General features: G+C 34.9%; 1 protein-coding gene and 1 pseudogene across 1 annotated transcript; both read left to right on the forward strand.

The window, feature by feature from the left end:
* The first annotated feature begins 6,682 nt into the window (after positions 1-6,682).
* On the forward strand, positions 6,683-17,394 carry LOC107425092 (L-type lectin-domain containing receptor kinase IX.1-like; annotated as a pseudogene).
* Positions 17,395-20,763: 3,369 nt separating this feature from the next.
* Positions 20,764-23,981, forward strand: LOC107425093 (L-type lectin-domain containing receptor kinase IX.1). The gene has a single exon (XM_048479654.2). The coding sequence runs from the start codon at positions 21,116-21,118 to the stop codon at positions 23,153-23,155; it is 2,040 nt and encodes a 679-aa protein (XP_048335611.1). The 5' UTR covers positions 20,764-21,115; the 3' UTR covers positions 23,156-23,981.
* The last annotated feature ends 571 nt before the right edge of the window (positions 23,982-24,552 follow it).

Genomic DNA, 24,552 nt, shown 5'->3' on the forward strand with positions numbered 1-24,552 from the left:
CTTAATAAATTATCTTAAGCCAACGCTTGGTCATTTACCTAGAGTCGGCGTTTATAATTAAGATGACGATGATGCGAAAACATAACGTCGGTGTTGGTCCCCTGGTAAACATAACACATCATCTTTTTGTTCTACCTTGATTCTTTACATGATTTTGTAAGAGTTTTTTTGAATTCCTCAGTAATTATTCGGACCAAAATTGGTGTAAAAACTTGCAAGAATCAAACAAAATTACAAAGGAAATACACTCAGTAAGTTATTCGAAGCTAATGTTTGGTCATTTACCTAGCGCCGGCATTTATAATTAAGATGATGATGACGTGAAAACGTAACGTTGGCGTTGGTCCCCTAGTAAACGTAACACATCATCTTTTTGTTCAAGCTTGATTTTTTACATGATTTTGCAAAGTTTGTTTGAATTCCTCAGTAATTATTTTGACCAAAATCGGTGCAAAAACGTACAAGTATCAAACAAAATTATGAAGGCAAGAAAATCAATAAATAATCTTAAGCTGACGCATGGTCATTTACCTAGCGTCGACATGTATCATTAAGACGATGATGACGTGAAAATGTAATGTTGGCTTTGGTCCCCTGGTAAACGTAACACATCATCTTTTTGTTCAAGCTTAATTCCTTACATGATTTTGCAAAGTTTGTTTGAATTCCTCAGTAATTATTTTGACCAAAATCGGTGAAAAAACGTACAAGAATCAAACGAAATTACGAAGGTAATAAAGTCAACAAATTGTCTTAAACCGATGCTTGGTCATTTACCTAGTGTCGGCGTTTATGAGTAAGACGACGATGAAGTTAAAAGGTAACGTCAGTGTTGGTCTCGTGGTAAACGTAACACATCATGTTTTTGTTCTAGCTTGATTCTTTACATAATTTTACAAAAGTTTGTTTGAATTCCTCAGTAATTATTTCGATCAAAATCGATGCAAAAACATGTAAGAATCAAATTAAATTACAAAGGTAATACACTCAATAAATAATCTTAAGCCGATGTTTGGTCATTTACATAGCGTCAGCGTTTATAATTAAGATGACAATGATGCGAAAATGTAACGTCAGCATTGGTCCCCTGGTAAATGTAACACATCATCTTTTTGTTCTACCTTTATTCTTCACATGATTTTGTAAAAGTATATTTGAATTCCTCAGTAATTATTTTGACCAAAATCGTTGCTAAAACTTGCAAGAATTAAGTGAAATTACAAAGGAAATACACTCAATAAATTATCTTAAGCCGATGCTTGGTCATTTACCTAGCGTTGTCGTTTATAATTAAGAAGACGATGACGCAAAAATGTAACGTCGGCATTGGTCCCTTTGGTAAATGTAACACATCATCTTTTTGTTCAAGCATGATTTTTTACATGATTTTGCAAAGTTTGTTTGAATTCCTCAGTAATTATTTCGACCAAAATCGATGTAAAAACGTAGAAGAATCAAATGAACTTATGAAGGCAATAAAATCAATAAATAATCTTAAGCCGACGCTTGGTCATTTACATAGCATCGGCGTTTATTATTAAGACAACGATGATGCAAAAACGTAACATCAGCGTTTGTCCGCTGGGAAACGTAACACATAATCTTTTTGTTCTAGCTTGATTCTTTACATGATTTTGCAAAAGTTTGTTTGAATTCCTCAATAATTATTTTGACCAAAATCGGTGCAAAAACTTACAACAATCAAATGAAATTACAAAGGAAATACACTCAATAAATTATTTGAAGCCGATGCTTGGTCGTTTACCTAGCGTCGGCGTTTATAGCTAAGACGACAATGACACGAAACGTAACGTCAGCGTTGGTCCCCTGGTAAACGTAACACATCATCTTTTTGCTCAAGCTTGATTCTTTACGTGATTTCGGAAAGTTTGTTTGATATCCTCAGTAATTAATTTAACCAAAATTGGTGCAAAAACTTGCAAGAATCAAACAAAATTACAAAGGCAATACACATAATAAATTATCCTAATTTTCTAGACGTACGCCGACGAGTGGTCGTTGATGTAGCGTCAGTGTTTCTACCTACGATGACGATGAAGTGTCAACGTAGCGTCGGCATTTGTTCCCTAATAAAGATAACATATCTTTTTGTACTAGCTTGATTCTTTACATGATTTTGCACAATTTGTTTGAATTCCTCAGTAATTATTTTGACCAAAATTGGTACAAAAACTTACAAGAAGCAAACGAAATCACAAAGGCAATACAGTCAATAAATTGTCCTAATTTTTTGCCCATAATCCAATGATTGGTCTTTGAACTAGTGTCGGCGTTGATACATACGATGACGATGTAGATAAAAGGTTGCATCGGCGTTGGTCCCCTAATAAAATAACATATCTTTTTGTTCCTGCTTTATTCTTTTCATGATTTGCAAAGTTTGTTTGAATTCCTCAATAATGATTTTGACCAAAATCGGTACAAAAACTTACAAGAAGCAAACAAAATCACAAAGGCAATACAGTCAATAAATTATCCTATTTTGTGGATGTAAGCCGACAAGTGGTCATTGGTATAGTGTCGGCGTTGTTCCATAAGATGACGGGTAGTCGTCAACATAGTATCGACGTTAGTCCCCTAATAAACGTAACATATCTTTTTGTTCTACCTTTATTCTTTACATGATTTTGCAAAGTTTGATTGAATTCCTCAGTAATTATTTTGGCCAAAATCCGTACAAAAACTTACAAGAAGCAAACAAAATCACAAAGGCAATACAGTCAATAAATTATCCTAATGTTGTGGTCAATGATTGGTTGTTGAACTAGTGTTGGCGTTTACACATAAAATGATCAGGAAGAGAAACCATAGCGTCAACGTTGGCCCCCTACTCAACATAACATATCTTTTTGTCTAGCTTTATTTTTCACATGATTTTGCAAAGTTTGTTTCAATTATAATTTTGTCTAGATCGGTACAAAAACTTACAGAAGCAACAAAATTACAAAAGCGATATAGTTAATAAATTATCCTAATATTGTGGTCGTAAGCCGACGAATGGTCATTGACCTAGGATTTTACAAAGTTTGTTTAAATTCCTCAGTAATTATTTTGTCCAAAATTGGTGCAATAACTTACAAGAAGCAAACGAAATTAGTCAATGAGTTATCCTAATGTTGTGGCCTTAAGCCAACGAGTGGTCGTTGATCTAGCGTTGGCGTTTATATGAAAGACGACGATGAAGCTTCAATGTAGAGTTGGCGTTGGTCCACTAAATTATCATAACATCTCTTTATGTTCTTGCTTTATTTTTTGCATGATTTTGCAAAGTTTATCTAAATTCCTCAGTAATTATTTTGTCCATAATCGGTGCAAAGTTTGATCTATCGTCGGATTTTCTGATTGATTTAATCTTAGAAATTTTTGTAAATTTTGAGGTTTGTTAATGATTTTTGTAACAAAACCTTAGTTATTATCTTGTCTAAAATTATTTAAAAAATTTACAAGCATCAAGGGAAATTTCAATAGTAGTGAAGGATAACAAGAAAAAAGGCACTTGAAAAAAAAAAAACAAATACAAACGCCGACGCTACAATATCTAAATAGGATCGGCATTGGTGTACATTTCGATTGTTTTATTTGTTTAATTAGATTTTTTTTAACAATTTTCTATATTTTGTTTACAATTATACGTCATTTTTTTGGGTCTAAAATCATGTTGCAATTTAACAAGATCATCAAAATTATAACATTGACATATAACAAGAATTTTTTTGTTCTAAAGCCAACGCTTGTTTGTTTTCGTAGCATCAGCGGTGGTCCATTTTTTAATTTCTTCATTTTCTTTGTAACTTCTTTTCTTTCTAATATATTTTTTATTTTGTTTAGAATCCTTTATCATTATTTTGTCTAAAATCATTCAAACAATTTACAAGATCAATGGAAATTAGAGTGGTGAAAGATAACATTCATAAACAAGTAATAAAAACAAGGGGTAAGCTTTACATGTCAAACCACAACTTTGCTGATTGATTTAATCATAGGAACTTTTGTAAATTTTATGGTTTGTTAACGATTTTTCTAAAACATTTACAAGCGTCAATGGAAATTTCAATAGTGAAGGATAACTAGAAAAAAAGCACTTAAACAACAGAGTCGAAAATAGCCGACGCTATTATTTATAAATAGCATCGTCCTTGGTGTACTTTTTAATGTTTTAATTTCGTTCATGATTTTTTTTTTATTATTGATTTTGTATATTTTGTTTAACATTATTTGTGATTATTTTGTATAAAATCATTAGAAAATTTACAAGCATCAATGGAAATTACAATAGTGAAGAATAACAATAAAACAAAATTTAAATAAAAAAATATAATACGTCGTCGCTTTTACATGTATGTAACGTCGGTTTTGGTTCAAGTGTGTCAATTTTGATTTTTTTTTTTTAAATTATCTTATGACTTTTGTTTCAAAACCTTTATCATTATTTTGATGTAATGAGAAATTTATGGAATCGACAAGTTGCACTAAACTTTACCAAGTGTTTCCATTAGTACCATTTTATATTATTCATTTAAAATCGACAACAAATAGAAAAATGCCATTTAATTAATGAAGTCATAATGCATTGTTCAACAACATAAGTCAAATTTTTTTGGGATACATTTGCTTCTTAACAAGGACATAGCAGAATTTAGTACATAATTAGTTTACCAACACACACATATATTGTCACTTGGTTAATAGCCAAACATTTTAAATAAACTAAATAATAAAATTACCGCAACTATAACAATCTTAAGGTCATATTGGTGGCTCCTCTTAGTACTCTTCTGAATTGCTTCAAGAATATTATTAGATTTCTCCACTTGCAAGGACAAACGATGAATTTTACCGATAAGTATATCCATTTTGTCAACCTTAAGCTCTCCTTCTTTTGTCCAAATGAATTTACCACATTCTTTTTCCTATGTCAATTGAATTTATAAAATGAAAACCGAATGAAAATTTAATTAATTTATAAGCAAAAACAAATGACAATTCAACACATTCACAATTCTGTATGACCTGTTTCCATCTAAGCATTTCCAAAATTGACGATTTGGGTTCTTATCTGTCCGTAATGTTTTTAAATGCATATATTTTTCACATGAGCACATTCGGATCGGTTGAACTTCACTAGTATTAGTTGACATGCTTACACAACCAATCTCTAGCTGTGACTTCTGAATAAGACAATGCAAGATTTAATAAGCCATTGGTTCACATTAAATAAAATAAAATAAAAATAAAGCAGAGGCTCACAATTACTAACCTTTGGGATTGTCAAGGAGAAGGCCTGGACAGTGGAAGAAAAGAATATCTAGGGCTGGGAGCGGGGAGATGGCGAATTTTATTTGGGAACTTAGAAACACTGAGAGATGGTGGGATTTGAATGGAGAATTTTGAAACAGTTCGAGATGGTGGATTTTATTGAGAATTTTGAAAATTTAAAATCGTAAGAGATGGATTTGGAAATTTTGAAATGATGAGGTCTGTGAACAGTTGTGCGGCGCGGGAAATAAAATGGGAAATCTAGCCTTTCATATATTGTTGATTTGAGGAAGTTGTTGCCGGAAAGAGTTATATTTGGTTTCTCTGCATCTACTGGAGAAGTGATAGAAATTCATAACCTTCTTTCTTGGTCATTTAACTCAACCTTGGTGGATGAGAGAAATCTCTTATAAACACGTAAAAAGTGCTTGATAAAAGAGGGTGTTCGGATGTTCTATTTATCTTTTAATAGGAGTCTTTAGAAGTCATAATTTCTCTTAACGAGAAATTGTATTTTGGTGTTAAATATAAGACAAATTTGTCTAATCAATACGAATATTTTCAGTTCTTTTGTTATAAAATTTGAAGTCTATGTTATCTATATATATATACAATGAGATTCAAAAAAAATAAAGAAACGAAAGTTAAAGATAAATGATCAATTTTAAAACTTTTGAATTTAATAAGTGATAATATATGATATCAAATTTAAAAATTTTAAATGATCGAATCAATCTATTTTCAATATTTTTAAATAATAGTAAGTCCACCTGCGAGAATCAACAACCCATGTTGACCGCAACTTACTAGTAGCTCGCACTGCCCTTTAATTTTATTTACAGAAATCATCGCTTCATTTATTCCAATTATTGATTTATTTATTTATTGGAGCTTTCCAGGAAATCCAGGTTGATTAACTTTCTAATTGCTGACATTGCTGTTTACAAAATAAAATATTATTTTTCAAAAAAAAAAAAAACAACTATTTGATATAAAAGCGGAGAGACCAATACAATAGATATTGAAGCCACAATTCGCAGTGGAACATGCAAGAAAAGCAATCAACAATAACAAATTTGTTGGCGTTGTACGACCAATTATTGCTACATTATTTAAACATTAGAAGTTGATATTCCAAGCTCGCAATTATATTCACTTGCACATTATTCTTAAAATGCGGCGTCAAGTCTTCGTCTATAAAATTAGGTCCACAAAATATTACTTTCAATGAAGTTTCTTAATTGACAAATAATGAAAATTTTTGTTTGAAATTCGAGTACAAACCAGATATTCATACACATATATTCACCAAGTATTGAATTAAGGTGTTGAGGTTTCTACTTCCACTTTATCTCCTCCCTCTCTTCAGTGTTTGCCTTTGCTTGTTTTTGGGGGGGCAAAACACATGGCAATCTCTTTGTGGATATCTCAAACTACTTCACCTACTATATTTTGTATACTTTTCTACCTTCCTTTGGCTTATCCAATTCACTTTAAAGTAGCTGGATTTGTTCCCAATGAACCAAATGTTCTATATTTGGGAGATGCAAAACCCGAAGTTGGAACAGTTGAGTTCAATGATGTTCAATATCTCTGCCGTGTTGGTCAAGTAATCTCAGCGAAAAGAGTTCGAATTTGAGATGCTGACACTAAAGAGCTCTCTGACTTCACATCACATTTCACCCTCACCATGATACACTTTACAGTAGCCAGTGTTGCATTCTTTCTTGCTTCTGTTGGATTTCAGATTCCGCCAAACCTGCTAGTGGTTTTCTACGCCTATTCAATACCACCACCAGTGACTCTTCGGTACCAGATTGTTCACGTCGAATTCGACTCTTTCTCGAACCCTGATTGGGATCCTCCTATTGAGCATGTGGGGATCAATAGTAACTCAATTTCTTTAGTTGTCTACACACCTTGGAATGCAAGCTTCCATAACAATGACATCCGTGATGTATGGATCAAATACAATGCTGCTTCTCAAAATCTAAATATCTCTCGAAGCTACCAAAATACCTCTAATCCCAAAGAGAAAACTAGTCTTTCTTACAAAATTGACCTGATGAAAGTTCTTCCAGAGTGAGTCACCGTTGGTTTTTCAGTGACCACTGGTCATTTTGTAGAGCGGCATGTACTTCTATCATTGGATTTTACTTCAACATTGAATACTACGGAAACAGATTAGCATGAGAATGAAAAGGATAAACTAGTACCGGTGGGTCTAACAGTTTCACTAGGTGTTCTAGTGGCAGGGCTAGTTATAGCCTTTGTGTTCTTTTGGAAGTGAAAGTGAAAAAATAGACAAGTAGAGGAGATGGTAAACTTAACATTAATGAATGATGATCTTGAAAGAGGAGTAGGACCGAGAAGGTTTTCTTACACCGATCTAGCTTCAGCAGGGAACAACTTTTCGAATGTTAGGAAGTTGGGTGAAGGAGGCTTTAGCACTGTCTACAAAGGATATCTGAAATTGTCAAGCGGGTCTAAGCAGGGAAAAAAAGAGTACATAATAGAGATGAAGGTCATTAGCAGCTTGAGACACCGAAACCTAGGGCAACTCTTTGGTAAGAGAGGTCCTCTCAATTGGGCCTTGAGATACAAGATATGTCTTCGAATAGCCTCTGCATTGCTGTATGTTCATGACGAGTGGGAACAATGTGTCGTGCATAGAGATATCGAATCAAGCACTATGATGCTAGATTCCAGCTTCAATGTCAAACTTGGAGACTTTGGATTAGCATGATTAGTGGACCACGAGCTCAGTCCTAAGATAACTGATAGGACCGACCCCGGGAATCTTCCCAGGATCCCCCGGGTAGTCCCGCCTAGTGAAATCCCACTGGACAATCCCTATAGAATATCCAATGGAACCTCATCTTTAAACATGAACAACAAACACAAGCGATAACAATAATATCTCAATATGTATATAAAAATAAATAAATAAATCCACAACCGCGTAAAGTCTACAACCGATCTACTGTACTATAGGCCATAACTACACGCATAAGTACCATATGATCACTACTGAGTCCCATATCTAAAATCAGAGCATTCTAAGAGTATCAACGAAGTCCAGGAGTACAAATAAGTAATAAATAAATCCAGAAGATAACAGTAGATAAAGGAAAGATAAATACGGCTGCTGTCGTGGAAGGAACAAAACGATAAGCTATGCGCGAGGTAGACTGCTACTAGTTGCTTGGGCCTAAAGGAATGAATTTAAAACAATAAAATGTAAGATAAAGAAATCTCAGTGAGTGGCATAATTAATAGAAAAATAATAATTTATTTCTGAAAAATGTTTCTCTCAAGACCTCTCGTTCCACTCGTTTGAAAAGTTCCCCTTTAAAAATCGTTTCACAAAATCCAAACTTGTACCCCAATTAATATCATAAAAACCGATGCTTAAAAATATAAATGAACAATCATTGTAATATATGAAATGTCTCAAATCAAGATATAAATATTGAGCATAAAATATAATAAATACAGTTCCAAAAATAAATATGAAAATGCAGAAATCACCACAATATTTGTAAATCAATAATATATACAAACATATACAATGTACCACACGATGTACCAATCTATAAGCCGTGGGATACACCCACCTCACGACCCTCAATATATGAACGGTGTCGTGAAAATAATAAATAACTGTTGGGATGTACCCAACCTCACGGTCCGTGGCAATAATAAACCGTTGGATGATACCAGCCTCACGGCACCGTGGTATCCGACCTCACAGTCTATGGTAATAATAGATAACCGTTGGATGAACCAACCTCACGGCACCGTGATAACCCAGCGCGTTATAATATAATACTAAACCAAACTCTGGTACTATATGATACATCAATTTAAAATAACCGATACAGTATCATAAATCATAATTTAATATTCATGCTCAACCGCTTATCTAAATATTTCCAAAAAACTTCAAATCATGATTTCTCACTAAAATAAGAAAATACCACAGTAAAATATATTCACCATAAACCGATTTTAAGCATCTAAAAATTTATAAAATATTTGAACATGCTTAAAATCATATAATTTTCAATATGCCTTCTCAAATCAATTAATTTCCAAAGTGATTTAAAACCTCAATTCAAATACCAAAAAATTTAAATACCACAAGTTCATTCATGATCTCATTAGAGTTGCCAAACGTTTAAAATATTGACAAAAGTTATACAAAATGATAACACATATATGTAAAAGCAGATCCTCATGCATCCATAGAATAAAAATTCAAATCCAATGATAGGTATAAGTAAAATACTCAAACCACATATATATATATTATACTATATACCCAAAACATTTTTAAAACTAATAACCACTCACAGTACTGTAGATGCTAACGCCTGCTCCTTTACAGGATCGCCTCAAGGCTCAACTCGAGTGGCTGTAATATAATAAAATATTTCTCAGGCTCCAAACAACTAAACCAAAGACACTTGTATAGCCCAAATGTCTCAAAATGATTTACAGTACTATAAAATTGTGTAAATTGGACACCGAGCAGTCCAATTATACCCCGTGTCCTTAGGACCCGGTACATAAAATTGGAAATTTTCACCTGAAGCCTAATATTTCAAAATCGAATCACCTAATGGGTCCTAATAATATTCAATTTCACTAATTCAACTCCAATTTTAACTAATTTAACCCATTTTGTCCAAACACAGTTCCCAACTTATCCGAAAATTAACTAATTGACCCAAAAATAGAAAAATTATCAAACAACCTCCAAAATTTACAAACTTTACATTGACGGAAAGCCCAAGAGACAAGGAACCTACTAGTATGCTCACCTTGGTCCAAAGTTTCCTCCGATGGCCAGAAAACACTGTTGAAGCATCGGCCGAATTTTCCATTGTCAGATCTTTCAAACGATGAGGAATCTGAACAAAATAACCATGGAAATGAGCTCAGAGGGGTCAAAAATAATGGAAAAGGTGTATGGGTTGGTCTGAAATGGCCAAGAAATGAGAAAATCCGACGACCAACCTCGTCGGTCGCAGCGGACTTTGCCGGCCCGATCTGCGCACTTCCGGCAGCTTCTTGCCTTTAAATTTCATGGCTGAGCTTGCCTTCAAGTGACCTTTCTAGTTGGCTATGTGTGTAAGTGATGGTTGGCCAGAAATGGGCAAAACGGCGATGACTCGGTTCGACGGTAAACGAGTCGAAATAACCCAATTCGGACCCACAGGTCTGAAGAGAGAATTTCTCGGGTTTTGTGGAAGAAATGGGTATTTTGGGCTATTTTTCCTGTTTGACACGCTTACCTAGTCTTATATAAAGCCTTGGGTCACTAAGAGATAGAAACTGGGGACTGGCTTGGACACTAATTTAAAACTTATGCTTAAAATTTTTCAGAACCATAACTTTTTATCCGTAACTCAGAATTTGGCCTGCCATTAGTCTATGAACTCGTATCGATGAGATCTACACAATGGTATCTCAGTCAAACCAAAAATATTGGCTATTGAAAAAGTCAACTTGAACCCATATATTGTTTACAAAAAGTCAACTTGAACCCATATATTGTTTACTTGGTCAAACTTGGTCAAACTTAGTCAATTTAGTTAAACTTGTTTAATCATGTATATTTTTTTACTACGGGGTGTTACAACGTATCCCCCTTGAAGAAATTTCATCCACGAAATTCATACTTTAGTTTTGGAAGAGGTAAGGATACTAACTCCGCATTTGATCCTCTCGTTCCCAAGTCGCCTCCTCGACAATTTGGTTTCTCCAAAGAACCTTCACCAAAGCTATAGTCTTGTTGCGAAGCCTTTTCTCTTCCCTTCCTAAAATATGCACTAGATGTTCCTCATAAGACAAGTCATCCTTAAATTCAATCTCCGGTGTCTCCAACACATGTGATGGGTCTGAAATATACTTGCAGAGCATGGAGATGTGAAAAACATCATGGACTCGAGAAAGCTCCTCCGACAAGTCAATCCTGTAAGCCACTAGACCTATCCTCTCTACTATCTAATACGGTCCAATGTAGCAAGGACTTAACTTCCCTCGTTTTCCAAAATGTACTACACCTTTCCAAAGAGAGAGCCTTAGAATACTCGATCGCTAACCTCAATCTTGAAATCCTTCCTGCACACATCCGCATAGCTCTTTTGCCTATCTTGTACTGCTTTCAACTTGGCCAGTATAATATTGACCTTGTCCACTGTCGCCTATACAATCTCAGGGCCTATAAGTTTCCTTTCACCCGTCTCATTCCAACATAAAGGAGTTCGACATTGTCTCCCATACAATGCCTCATAAGGTGACATCTCAATGCTCGAGTGATAGCTATTGTTGTAGGTGAACTCTGCTAAAGGTAGATACTCATTCTAATTCCCCTTGAACTGTAGCACACATTACCTCAACATGTCCTCTAAGGTCTGAATAGTCCTCTCAGATTGTCCATCGGTCTGAGGGTGAAAAGCGATACTCAAATTCAACTTGACACCTAGTTCATTAATTAATCGATATAATCGATATTGGCACTCCATGCAAGCTCACTATATAATTCATAAAGAGTTCCGCTAACTTTTGAGGAGAAAACTTCTCACGAATGGGTAGGAAATGTGCAAACTTAGTGAGTCGATCCACGATCACCCAAATACCGTCATGCCTTTGAACTGTGGGGGGAAGCTTGAATACAAAATCCATCGTGATGCGTTCCCATTTCCATTCTAGGATGGGTAAGGGCTATAGAAGTCCAAAAGGCTTTTGTCTCTCTACTTTCATTTATTGGCAAATGAAACACTTGGATACATAATCAGTAACTTTTCTTTTCATCCCTGCCCACCAATAATGCTTTTTCAGGGTATGGTACATCTTGATGCTACTAGGGTGCATGGCATATGCAGAACTATGCGCTTCATCCAGTACTTGCCTTTTCAGCTCTTCATTTTCGGGAACATAAAGACTAGAACCAATCACCAATGCTCTATTGCCTCTGATAGTGAAATCCGACTTCCCCCTTGTTTAACTTTCCTTCTTATGCTCATTAAGTAAGGGACTTCAAATTGGACCTCAAAAACACTTTAATATTGGTCGTAGTCAAAAGCTAGTAAAAATTCCTCATGAAGTATGCATGCACAAATTAACATCCAACTGTGCAACTCAAACATCAAAGAAATGGTGCAATCATAATCCTCGAGCAATCTTATCCATCTCCTTTGCCTTAAGTTCAACTCCTTATGAGTAAGCAAATACTTAAGGCTCTTATGATCAGTAAGGGTTTAACAAGCAACTCTATACAAGTAGTGCCTCCAAGCTTTCAATATAAAGATCATTGCAGCAAGCTCTAACTCATAAGTCGGATAATTCAGCCAGTGCTTCTTCAACTGTCTAGAAGCATAAATAATAACTCATAACTTTCTAAAAGAAAATCCATCCATCAATTCAAAAAGAAGGCTTAGAACTTAAATTTAATTTCCTCAAAACAAATGCTAGTGTCACAAAGTTAAAATGTAAATTACTCTCTTTGCCTCCGATTACACTCCTAGTACTTGCAATTATAAAATCCATTTTCCTCATTGATTATCCAATTTCCTTAACCTCGACAAACATCTTTCTTTTAACCAAATTCATCAAAGTCATAAAACAAAGTTCCTTATATTTATTCCAATGGAAAGCTTTAGATTGCTTATAAAGCCTAAAAGAAATCCTCAAGATTGTCAACACCAAGAAATATGAAGCTAAAAGATCAAGTCCAAGTCCTCTCATAATCTCAAATATCATTTTTGAAGATACCTCAAATTCTTCCAATTTCAAACACACTCCAAGAAGACATATCTCGAGTAATAAAGAAATTTAAATATTAATTTTAATATCACAACCAAATACTATAAACTAGTTACTAGATTCTCAAACCATAAGAAAACATTCATTACTTGCTTATATTCTAGTTATGCCCCAAAAATCATATTCCTTAGGAGATTAAGTTATCATCAAGAATATCAACCACCTTAGATCCATAAAACATCATCGATATAAAACCCTCAATCCTTAAGAAAACAAAATATCAAAACCAAGATCTAAAATCATCATCCAAAAGTAGATGCTACAAAACCAACTTATGAAATTCAACGCTTAATTCTCAGTAAATTGTCCTACACAAGATCACCAAAATGCATAAACAAACTTTATCTATACTAGATTCTAATATTAAGAACCTTAATTTCCATGCAACGAAGATAACTACTCTTAAACACCTGACGAGGTTAAAATAATCCTCTTATGGATGTGGAACTTTTCAGGTAACACCCCTAACGAACTTAAGTCATCTCGACTAGTGTAACATATTCACGTAAAACAAAAGAGTGTGTGGTCCTTGAGCCAATAAAATATGTCTGTCACAACCAAGCATAGATAATGTACCTGTCACAACATCAAAGTGATCCTCCTAATTGATCATAGTGTATACCTTACCTCTGGTAAGTTGTCATCCCTTCTGACCTCTGCCTTTGGCTGTGGACGAAGACTATTGTCTAGTGTTGGTAGAATCTCTTGAAGTCGGGCCTGTTTATGTATCATGTACTTTGTACCCATCAATTAGCTGAAATTGTGCACCCGATCGTAAAGCTCTAGCATGACCATATTCTCGATAAGGTTAATCATTTTTAAAGTGTTCCGACTGCTTGTAATGAAATCATGATCCATCCCACTGGCACTACCCATCATGAAACCTGCCACATAAGCTACCTCGGACTGCAGATCTCTAAAAACAAAAAAAGCTGCTATTGTTGTTCACTGTCCATTGTCCTGAACCCTGAGTGGTGTCTCAACTTTAACCACTTAATCTTAATAAAGGTTGGAGAACAAAGCTCAATGTGAAATGCAGTCTTAAACTATGTTCAAGGGTGATGTCTCCTAGTCCTTTCATATGTCCACCACTTCCTCGAGTTTCCTTCTAGCATAAAGCTAACTAATGTGACCTTATCCTCATCCAGAGATTGCATAGGATCCATGGAGCCATCACAACTAACTGCTCCAAGTCTACAAGCCTACTTAACAGAATACCTAATAAACTCACTCCTCTCGAGTGATCAAGTCAGGCGCTCGACAAGATGCTCCAAATAAGTGGACGCATCTGTACCTCCAATTATAGCATGCTGGCAACCACGTCTGCCTCCTCCCGACATCAAGAAAAAGTTCTATATCATAGAATAAGCCAAAATATATTTAACAACCAACAAAAGGGTAGGTATGGAAGGTAAAATACAGGATGAGTTGTACAGTAATGCATAACCCCAAGGAATTTAGAACCTAAAGCTCTGATACCAAGCTGACAGGACCGACCCCAGAAACCTTCCCAGGATCCCCCGGGTGGCCTCGTCTAGGGAAGTCCCACTGGACAATCCCTATAGAATATCCAATGGAACCTCATCTTAAAACGTGGACAACAAACACAAGCAATAACAATAATACCTCAATATGTATATAAAAATAAAATAAATCCACAACCACGTAAAGTCTACAACCGGCCTACTGTACTACAGGCCATAACTACATGCATAAGTACCATGGTCTCTATGAGTCCCATATCTAAAAACAGAGCATTCTAAGAGTATCAACGAAGTCCAGGAGTACAAATAAGTAATAAATAAATCCAGAAGATAACAGTAGATAAAGGAAAGATAAATACGGCTGCTGTTGTGGAAGGAACAAAACGATAAGCTGTGCACGAGGTAGACTGCTACTAGCTGCCTAGGCCTAGGAGAACGAATTTAAAACAATAAAACGTGAGATAAAGAAATCTCAGTGAGTGGCACAGTATAATAGAAAAATAATAATTTATTTCTGAAAAATGTTTCTCTCAAGACCTCTCGTTCCACTCGTTTGAAAAGTTTTCCATTTAAAAATCATTTCACAAAACTCAAACTTGTACCCCAATTAATATCATAAAAACCGATGCTCAAAAGTATGAATGAACAATCATTGTAATATTATGAAATGTCTCAAATCAAGATATAAATATTGAGCATAAAATATAATAAATACAGTTCCACCAAATAAATATGAAAATGCAGAAATCACCACAATATTTGTAAATCAACAATATATACAAACATATACGATGTACCATACGATGTACCAATTTGTAAACCTTGGGATCCACCCACTTCACGACCCTCAATATATGAACGGTGTCGTGGAAATAATAAATAACCGTCGGGACATACCCAATCTCACGGTCTGTGGCAATAATAAACCGTTGGATGATACCAACCTCACGGCACCGTAGTAATAATAATAAACCATCGGATAAATCCGACCTCATAGTCCAGGGTAATAATAGATAACCGTTGGAGAAACCAACCTTACAACACCGTGGTAAACCCAGCTCGCTGTAATATAATACTAAACCAAACTCTGGTACTATACGGTACATCAATTTAAAATAACCGATACAGTATCTTACCGTATCATAAATCATAATTTAATATTCACGCTCAACCGCTTGTCTAAATATTTCAAAAAAACTTCAAATCATGATTTCTTACTAAAATAAGAAAATACCACAGTGAAATATATTCACCATAAATTGATTTTAAGCATCTAAAAATTTATAAAATATTTGAACATGCTTAAAATCATATAATTTTCAATATGCCTTCTCAAATCGATTAATTTCCAAAGTGATTTAAAACCTCAATTCAAATACCAAAATATTTAAATACCACAAGTTCATTCATGATCTCATTAGAGTTGCCAAACGTTTAAAATATTGACAAAAGTCATACAAAATGATAACACATATATGTAAAAGTAGATCCTTATGCATCCATAATGAACATTCAAATCCAACGATAGGTATAAGTAAAATACTCAAACCACATATATATATATATATATATATATATATATTATATGCTCACCTCGGTCCAAAGTTTCCTCCGGTGGCCGAAAAACACTGTTGAAGCATCGGTCGAATTTTTCGTTGTCGGATCTTTCAAATGGTGAGGAATCTGGACAAAATGACCGTGGAAATGAGCTTAGAGGGGTCAAAAATAGTGGAAAAGGTGTATGGGTTGGCCTAAAACGGCCAAAAAATGAGAAAATCCGACGACCCACATCGCCGACCGCCGCGGACTTTGCCGGCCTGATCTAGGCGCGTCCGGGAGCTTCTTGCCATGAAACTTCACGGCTGAGCTCACCTTCAAGTGACCTTTTTAGTTGGCTAGCACGTGTAAGTGGTGGTTTTCCGAAAATGGGCAAAACAGCGATGACCCGGTTAGATGGTAAACAGGTCGAAACAACCTAGTTTGGACCCACGGGTCTGAGGAGAGAATTTCTTGGGTTTTGGGGAAGAAATGGGTATTTTGGGCTTTGTTTTCTATTTGACATGCTTACCTAAGCTTATATAAAGTCTTGGGTCACTAACAGACAAAAACTGAGGACTGGCTTGGACACTGATTTAAAACTTATGATTAAAACTTCTCAAAACCATAACTTTTTATCCGTAACTTAGAATTTGGTGTGCCACCAGTCTATCAACTCGTATCGACGATGGTACCTCAGTCAAACCAAAAATATTGGCTATTGAAAAAGTCAACTTGAACCCATATATTGTTCACTTGGTTAAACTTAGTCAATTTGGTCAAACTTGTTTAATCATATATATATTTTTAGTACGGGGTGTTACATAACAGGGTTGGCTGGGACATTAGGCTACTTGGCACTGGAATATATAAGCACAAGAAGGGCTAGTAAAGAGTCAGATGTGTATAGCTTTGCGATGGTTGCCTTAGAGATTCTCATGGAAGGAAATCAGCAAATCCGATGGAAGAAGAGTCATAAATGAGATTGGTAGAGCAGGTTTGGGATCTTTATGGGAAAGGAAACCTTATTCTGGGCATGGATGAGAGGCTGCATACAAAGTTTGATCAGAGACAAATAGAATGTTTGATGATTGTGGGATTGTGGTGTGCTTACCCTGATCAAAATTTGAGGCCATCAATTAGGCAACCAATTCAAGTGCTTAGTTTTTAAGCAGCATTGCCTGAGCTTCCATCTAGAATGCTTGTCCTTTTTTATGATGCAGCTACACTTCCTTTCAACTCTCCTCAGCCTTTTCCAACATGAAGCCTTTGAAGCGGGTCGTTGATTTGTAAAACCATACTAGGATTTTGTTTTTGTGGAGCATACTTGTAAATTATTACTTTTATACAAGCATGCTAATAATAAAACTTTGTAAAGCATAAATGTTAAAGCCCTTATTTGTATGAATTAGAAAGCCATTTTTTCATCAAAAACACAAAGCACTGCATTCGTTTAGCAAATTTGAGGCTTGCAACATCTTTGTAGAGTTGATTTTGAATGTCATAATTAAAATGCAAAATATATATATAATTCAAAACAATTATTTGAACTTTTTAAATTACAATAAGGGACAATTCTTACTAATCTACACCTACTTTATTAGCATTTTATAAAAATCAATAATCATTTGGCATCAAAATTTGTTAAACTAATTTGGCATCTTTACTATTATTTATAGAATATAATTTATAATCATACCTTTGTTCAATGCATGCCTGATCCAGTATTTCTTTCTCAAATCTCTGCTAAGCTAAAAAAATTTGAATAATTAAACGCTTTAAAGGAAATAAATATGAAGCAGAGGTGAAGACAAGAAAATTCAAAGATGCTAATGCAAAGCTGTTACAAAAAATAGAACGAAAATAATAGTAATAAAAGAATAAAAACAAAACATACACAGATTTATGTGTAAAACCTTTAAAGGAAAAAAACCACAGGCAAAGAGAGGTAAGCTCTTATTGATAAAGATTGATATAAAAGATGAGCAAAACATAGAGGTAAAAAACTCTATATATCCGAAAATCCCTGAAAGTCCTATCGGCCCTCGACCTCCGCTACCACCACAGAGTCCTAATTTTTCCTCAAAATAAATTTCATCAGATGGGTCACACCACGATATTTTCAGATCAGATCAATAAGAATTCGAATCACCAACTCTAACAAAAACCAACAAGTAAATCTTCATAATATTTAATCCGTCTCCTGACTGACTGATGGTTATGATGGCCATTTTATAAATATTTGTAGTTAGTCTGCCTAACTTGATGGACAAGATATATCAATTGTGCCCCATTCTTAGATTACATTAATTAATTATATACATATGCTGTTTTTACTTTACATATGTCGTTCAGGAAAGTCTTCTGCTATTAAATTCTGTGTTAATTATAATCATAAAGAAAACGACAGACTTGTTTGAAAATAAATGAATAAAATAATGAAAAAAAGACTAATTTAATATTTAATAGAGATGCGAGGTAGAATTGTAAGTCCAAATCAGCCAATGAGAATGCACCACTTTGCTTGGGTTGCCTCTTACAGTCAGATCGTTGACTGTGGATGAAGATTGGGCCGTTTCAGTAATACTGCCTAGTCCCTATCAACGGCATCTACAACCCGGCCCATTTCCGTTACTACTCTTTTGATGTCAATTTATTAATTTATTATTATTATTATTATTGTTACAGAGATTACAATATATTTTAATATAAAAGGAGGGGAGATTTAACTTTAACATAAACATAATTGACTTCAGGATTTGAAAACATATTTTCGATGATTTTACTCGGGCCAAGTCTGTGAATATAATTTATTTTATTCATTTTTTGCTTCCATTTTTAATGACTGTTTCTAGATATAAGAAATTAAGTTTTTTTTTTTTTTTTTCTCCAAAGGGGAATTTTAGCGAGATCAAAATTTGAATCTAGAATTTGGGTGTGTATTCTTGTGGTTCTACTACCATGGGATCAAGGCTTTTTAACTATTTAAAGGTTGGAAAACTAAATTATTATCTTAGTCCTGGTTGATCTACCTTTACCAAATTAGCCTCAATTTCCATGCTAGTTTTCTTTTGTTTTCTTTTTTAAAGGAAATATGAAATAAACTAAGCCGAAGCATGGAGTACATCATCTTCCAGAAGAGGATGGCCAGTCAGGTGGAAATTTTTTAGTAATTTCCATGTTAGTTCAAGTCTCTGGCATATGGTAGATTTACATCTTAATTATACCAATAATTCATTTACGCCAAATGTTATTGAACATTAATTTTTTATTATTATTATTTTATCTCTTTTCCGTCATTGATTCCGATCTTTATTAGACTTTCCGATTAATATAATGTTTTCCATATTTAGTAGATTTTCTGATTTATATAATTAAGACCAGATGATGAATAAATTCATTTGTTTACAAACAAATACCTATCTTAGATTTAGTCAAAGCTGATTCTGCGGAAAAATCTCATTGATCTGTACTTCTACGCCACGTTTAAAAGTAATTATATATTCATTTGTTTTTGTTTGTACCTACAATGAAATTGCATAGTGGTCTTTCTTTATATTATCATCCACTCAATTAACTTTCTTTGAAGCTTCTTCTTACCAATCACACAAAATTAAGAAAGCTTTGTCTGAAATTAATTACAGCATCATTAAAGTAACTTGCATATACAAGTATACGCATAGTTTCAGTGTCTACCTTGTTTCTCTGAAACACATATGGGAACCTCAAGAGCTGCACAATTGCTATTCTGTATCCTTTTCAACCTTCCTTTAGCTTATTCAATTCAATTCCAAATACCTCGTTTCGAACCAAGTAATCCAAATGTTCTTTATCAGGGAGCTGCTGATTCACTTATCTATATTTAATTTTAATATTTTACCATTAACATCTATTGACACATATAATTTTGGTAAACGTTTTCAGTAAACAATTTGGCACATGTAACCAAGTTCAAAATTAACGAGAAAAAGGAAAAAAGAAAAAGAAAAACCGTAAAAAAAGCTCAATAATCAAAAATATCTTTTCTCACTCTTCTTACTTTTGCAGTCATTGTTTGGTATTGAATATTCATGGGATTCAAAACTCAGGCTAAAATGCTCAATACTATATTCAAATGTCATTGGTAATGACTGGCCGGCTCAACAGGGCTGATGTAGCATCATATTATATCTGAAACTTTTTCGTGTAAAATTATATATTAACAACACCAGCAACGGAACTTATGATGAATATATATATATATATATATATATTTAAAAACTCTTTGTAGATTCAGACCAATACAGACGGCAACCGGCGTTTTCTCTGAGGTTAGGTACAAATCTAAACATAAATGATACAAACTAAAAATCTCTTTAAGCCACTTGTCTCATTCCATTTTTCAATATTCTCCAAAATCATCTTCATCTTTTTTGTCTTGTTAATTTGTATCGTCTTCGGTATCCGCTTCTGTTGTTTTATAGAAACCCATTATTCAAACCTAATTAGGAAAAAAGAAATCAAAATTAGATACATAGTATACCTTAAGGATGCTTGAGTTGCAGTATAGAAAAGGCCAAAAAGAAAATTAGACAACCATATAACTATATGGGGCTTGATATATTTACCATAAACAAAAAAGTTGGGGCATAATATATTAGACAAATTTTATCAATATAGACAAATCTTGATAACGGTCACCATGGCATTGCATTTAACGGCTCATGATATACTTAGCATTTGATCAAACGCCTTAGAAAGTCCCATTAAGGAGGCTTTAATTACTAGGTCGTCAATCTTAAATTGTGTGTGATCTAATTAAGACCTGGCAAGTAATTGAATAAGAACAAATAACGCTGCTTATCCACTAAAATTGTCATTGTTAATAAGACCGAGTTACTGTAATTAGGACAACCATATAGTTGAACTACTCCTTGATCTCTCCACCCCAAAACCAATCCCTCTGTTCTCTTCCTCTGCTTTCTTCCTCTGTAGACCTTTCAACAATGGCTCTTTCCAACCCTTATCCATACCTTTTCAACGTCATCGTCTTCTTCCTGTTGCTAATCACGAATGCCAAGTCCGTTTTCTTCAACTTTACCTCTTTCCATCCTAACATGGTTGACATACAATTCGAAGGTGATGCATTTCCATCCGGTAATGTTCTGCAGCTCACTAAGAATCAAGCTGATGGTCCCCTCACTGGCAGCATAGGCCGAGCGTCGTATAACAAACCGGTGAAGATTTGGGATGCAGGAACACGAAAGCTTACAGATTTCACCACCCATTTCTCATTCATCATGAAACAACTTGATGCCCAAATATATGGTCATGGCATAGCCTTCTTTATTGCACCATTTGATGCAAAGCTTCCTCAGAATTCAAGTGGGGGTTACCTTGCACTATTCAGCAATGATACTGCTTTCAATCTCTCGAGCAATCAGATTGTTGCTGTTGAGTTTGATAGTTTCTGGAATGAATGGGATCCGAGCTCTGATCACGTAGGAATCAATATCAACTCCATCATCTCAGTAACAAATGTGACATGGAAAAGTAGCATTAAAAACGGATCAATAGCAAATGCTTGGGTAAGTTATAACTCCACCACTCAAAATCTAAGTGTTTATCTTACGTACGCTGAAAATCCAAAATTTGGTGGGAAATCTAGCCTTTCATATATTGTTGATTTGAGGAAGTTGTTGCCGGAAAGGGTTAGATTTGGTTTCTCTGCAGCTACTGGAGAAGTGATAGAAATACATAACCTTCTTTCCTGGTCATTTAACTCAACCTTGGTGGATGAGAGAAAGAAAAGCAAAACAGGAGTATGGATTGGTATAGCTGTGGGATTTGGTGTTTTGGCCAGTGGGTTAGCTCTACTTTGGGTAATCTTGAGGATTACAGTGAGGAATAAGGAAAAGGAGGCATACGATGCCTCCATGGATGACGAATTTCAGAAAGGAACTGGTCCAAAGAGGTTCACTTACCGTGAACTGAGCCGTGCAACCAAAAACTTTGCAGAGGAAGGGAAGCTCGGAGAGGGAGGATTCGGAGGTGTCTACAAAGGTTTATTAGCTGAATCCAACACAGAAGTGGCAGTGAAGAGGGTTTCAAGAGGATCAAAGCAGGGGAAAAAGGAGTACATATCAGAAGTGAAAATCATCAGCCGTTTGAGACACAGGAATTTGGTTCAACTCATTGGTTGGTGCCACGAACAAGGTGAGTTCCTTCTTGTCTACGAGTTTCTTCCCAATGGAAGCCTTGATTCTCATCTATTCCACGAGAAAATCTTGCTAACTTGGACTGTAAGGTACAGAATAGCACTTGGCTTGGCCTCTGCTCTGTTGTACCTTCATGAAGAGTGGGAACAATGTGTTGTGCATAGAGATATCAAGTCCAGCAATGTCATGTTGGATTCAAATTTCAATGCTAAACTCGGAGATTTCGGCCTAGCAAGGCTTGTAGACCATGAATTAGGGTCCCAAACAACAGTTTTGGCGGGCACCATGGGTTACTTAGCTCCAGAGTGTGTCACAATTGGTAGAGCTAGTAAAGAATCCGATGTCTATAGTTTTGGGGTGGTTGCACTTGAAATCAGCTGTGGAAGGAGGCCAGTTGAGCCAAAGGCAGATCCAAGCCAGGTAAGGCTGGTTGAGTGGGTTTGGGACCTCTATGGTCAAGGCCAAATCCTTAAAGCAGTTGACAAGGGATTAAAAATGGACTTCGATGAGCGACAGGTTGAGTGCTTGATGGTTGTTGGGCTATGGTGTTGCCATCCTGACCTGGCTAACCGGCCCTCTATAAAGCAGGTGATAAGTATTCTGAATCTTGAAGCTCCATTGCCTAGCCTGCCTGCAAAGTTGCCAGTGCCAATGTACTATGCACCTCCATTGCAAATGTGTAGATTCTCATATGCATCATCTGGTTCTCCACATACAGGGTCAATTACAGATCGAACTCAATGTTCTTGTAGCAGTTGCACTACTTATTCATCCACATCAGCAGGCTCTTCTAAATCTCTGTTGAAGTCTCATAAACCTGGGATGTAAAATGTCAAAGCTTCTTTTGTTTCAAGTCCAGTTGACGGAAAGCAAATAAAATAGGGGAAAAAAAAAATAGTAGTTAGCGAACCTCAATTAGATATTAATTATTGTGTGTGCTGCTTCAGCTATGGTAAGAACTTCTTGGTTGAACTGTAGTTCATTTGGTGATTGTATTAATTAATTCTTTGGAGTCTATATTAACAAAAAGCGAAGATTGCAATCTAAAGGATGTAGTGATAAGTTGTATACTGGTTGTTTAGCAGGTGGGTTGTTTGTGTATTTTTGTCAATTATTTGGTCTTCCAAATCCTGTATTTTGCAGATCGGCAATTGCATCTTTTTCTTCCTTACAACGACCATGACCGCTACTGATAATAAGGATTAGGTCAGGACATTATACTTACAACAAAGATAGAAATTACAAGTTAATAAAACAAAATGAAACTAAAAATGACTGTGTTCTGTATCCCAATGCAACGTCTTTATCCCCCCAATGAAGAGATACAAGTTTACCATAGTTCAACCGAAATAAATCAAAACAAAGAGACTCCGAACACGTGCACCGTAATTCAGAGTTACACTTTTCTTGCTTTTCATCTTTGGTCCACAAGAGTATTCTAAACCCCTTTAGACCACCCAAATCTCTCTTCCCAGCTGAAAGAAACCTAGATTTCTAGCCTGCAGAAGAAGATTGAGGAAACACAAGAAATAGAATTTCTGAATGTCGAATACCTTGATTTCTGAAGCTCTGATTTGTTTTTAGAAACCAAACACCCCTTCCACATGTCAATACCCGAACCAATGAATTCTAGCCACCTATGATACAGAACACATTGCTTTTTGTCTCCATGAAAACTGATATTTGTCTCCATTAATAACTATTTTTAGCGGGATCCATACTTACATGTCAATTAGTAATTGACTGCATTTAAATTAATTTTAACATTTTAAAAATTAAAATCCTAAATGGAAACCTAATAGTAACTAACATATAATTGTAAGTCCCACTAGTGATGGTATCATGGTGAGAAATATAATTTTTATGATATTAGCTTTTAAACTAACAATGCGTTTCACATGCAAAGCTTTCAAATCTTTACCTTTCGTCCTTAACTTTGATTTGTTTTCCTAAAATTTGATTTGATGATATACTGAGAATATACTTTTAGGTCTTTGATTCAACCAAGTCTGGTTGAACCCCTTTTTTTTAGTTAATATATTCTAATGCCTAAAATAAAAAAATAAAAAAAAATTAGCAGATTTGATTTGTATTCACACTTTCGACAGGATGTTCAGAGAAATCAGTTGAAGAACATTTTGGAATCTTTCACGTACTATTTTTAACTTGGGATTTATATTTATTTATTTAATTTTTTATTGCCTTTAACAAAGTATGACAAAGAA

Source organism: Ziziphus jujuba, chromosome 7 (genome assembly GCF_031755915.1).
Source record: "Ziziphus jujuba cultivar Dongzao chromosome 7, ASM3175591v1".
NCBI lineage: Eukaryota > Viridiplantae > Streptophyta > Magnoliopsida > Rosales > Rhamnaceae > Ziziphus > Ziziphus jujuba.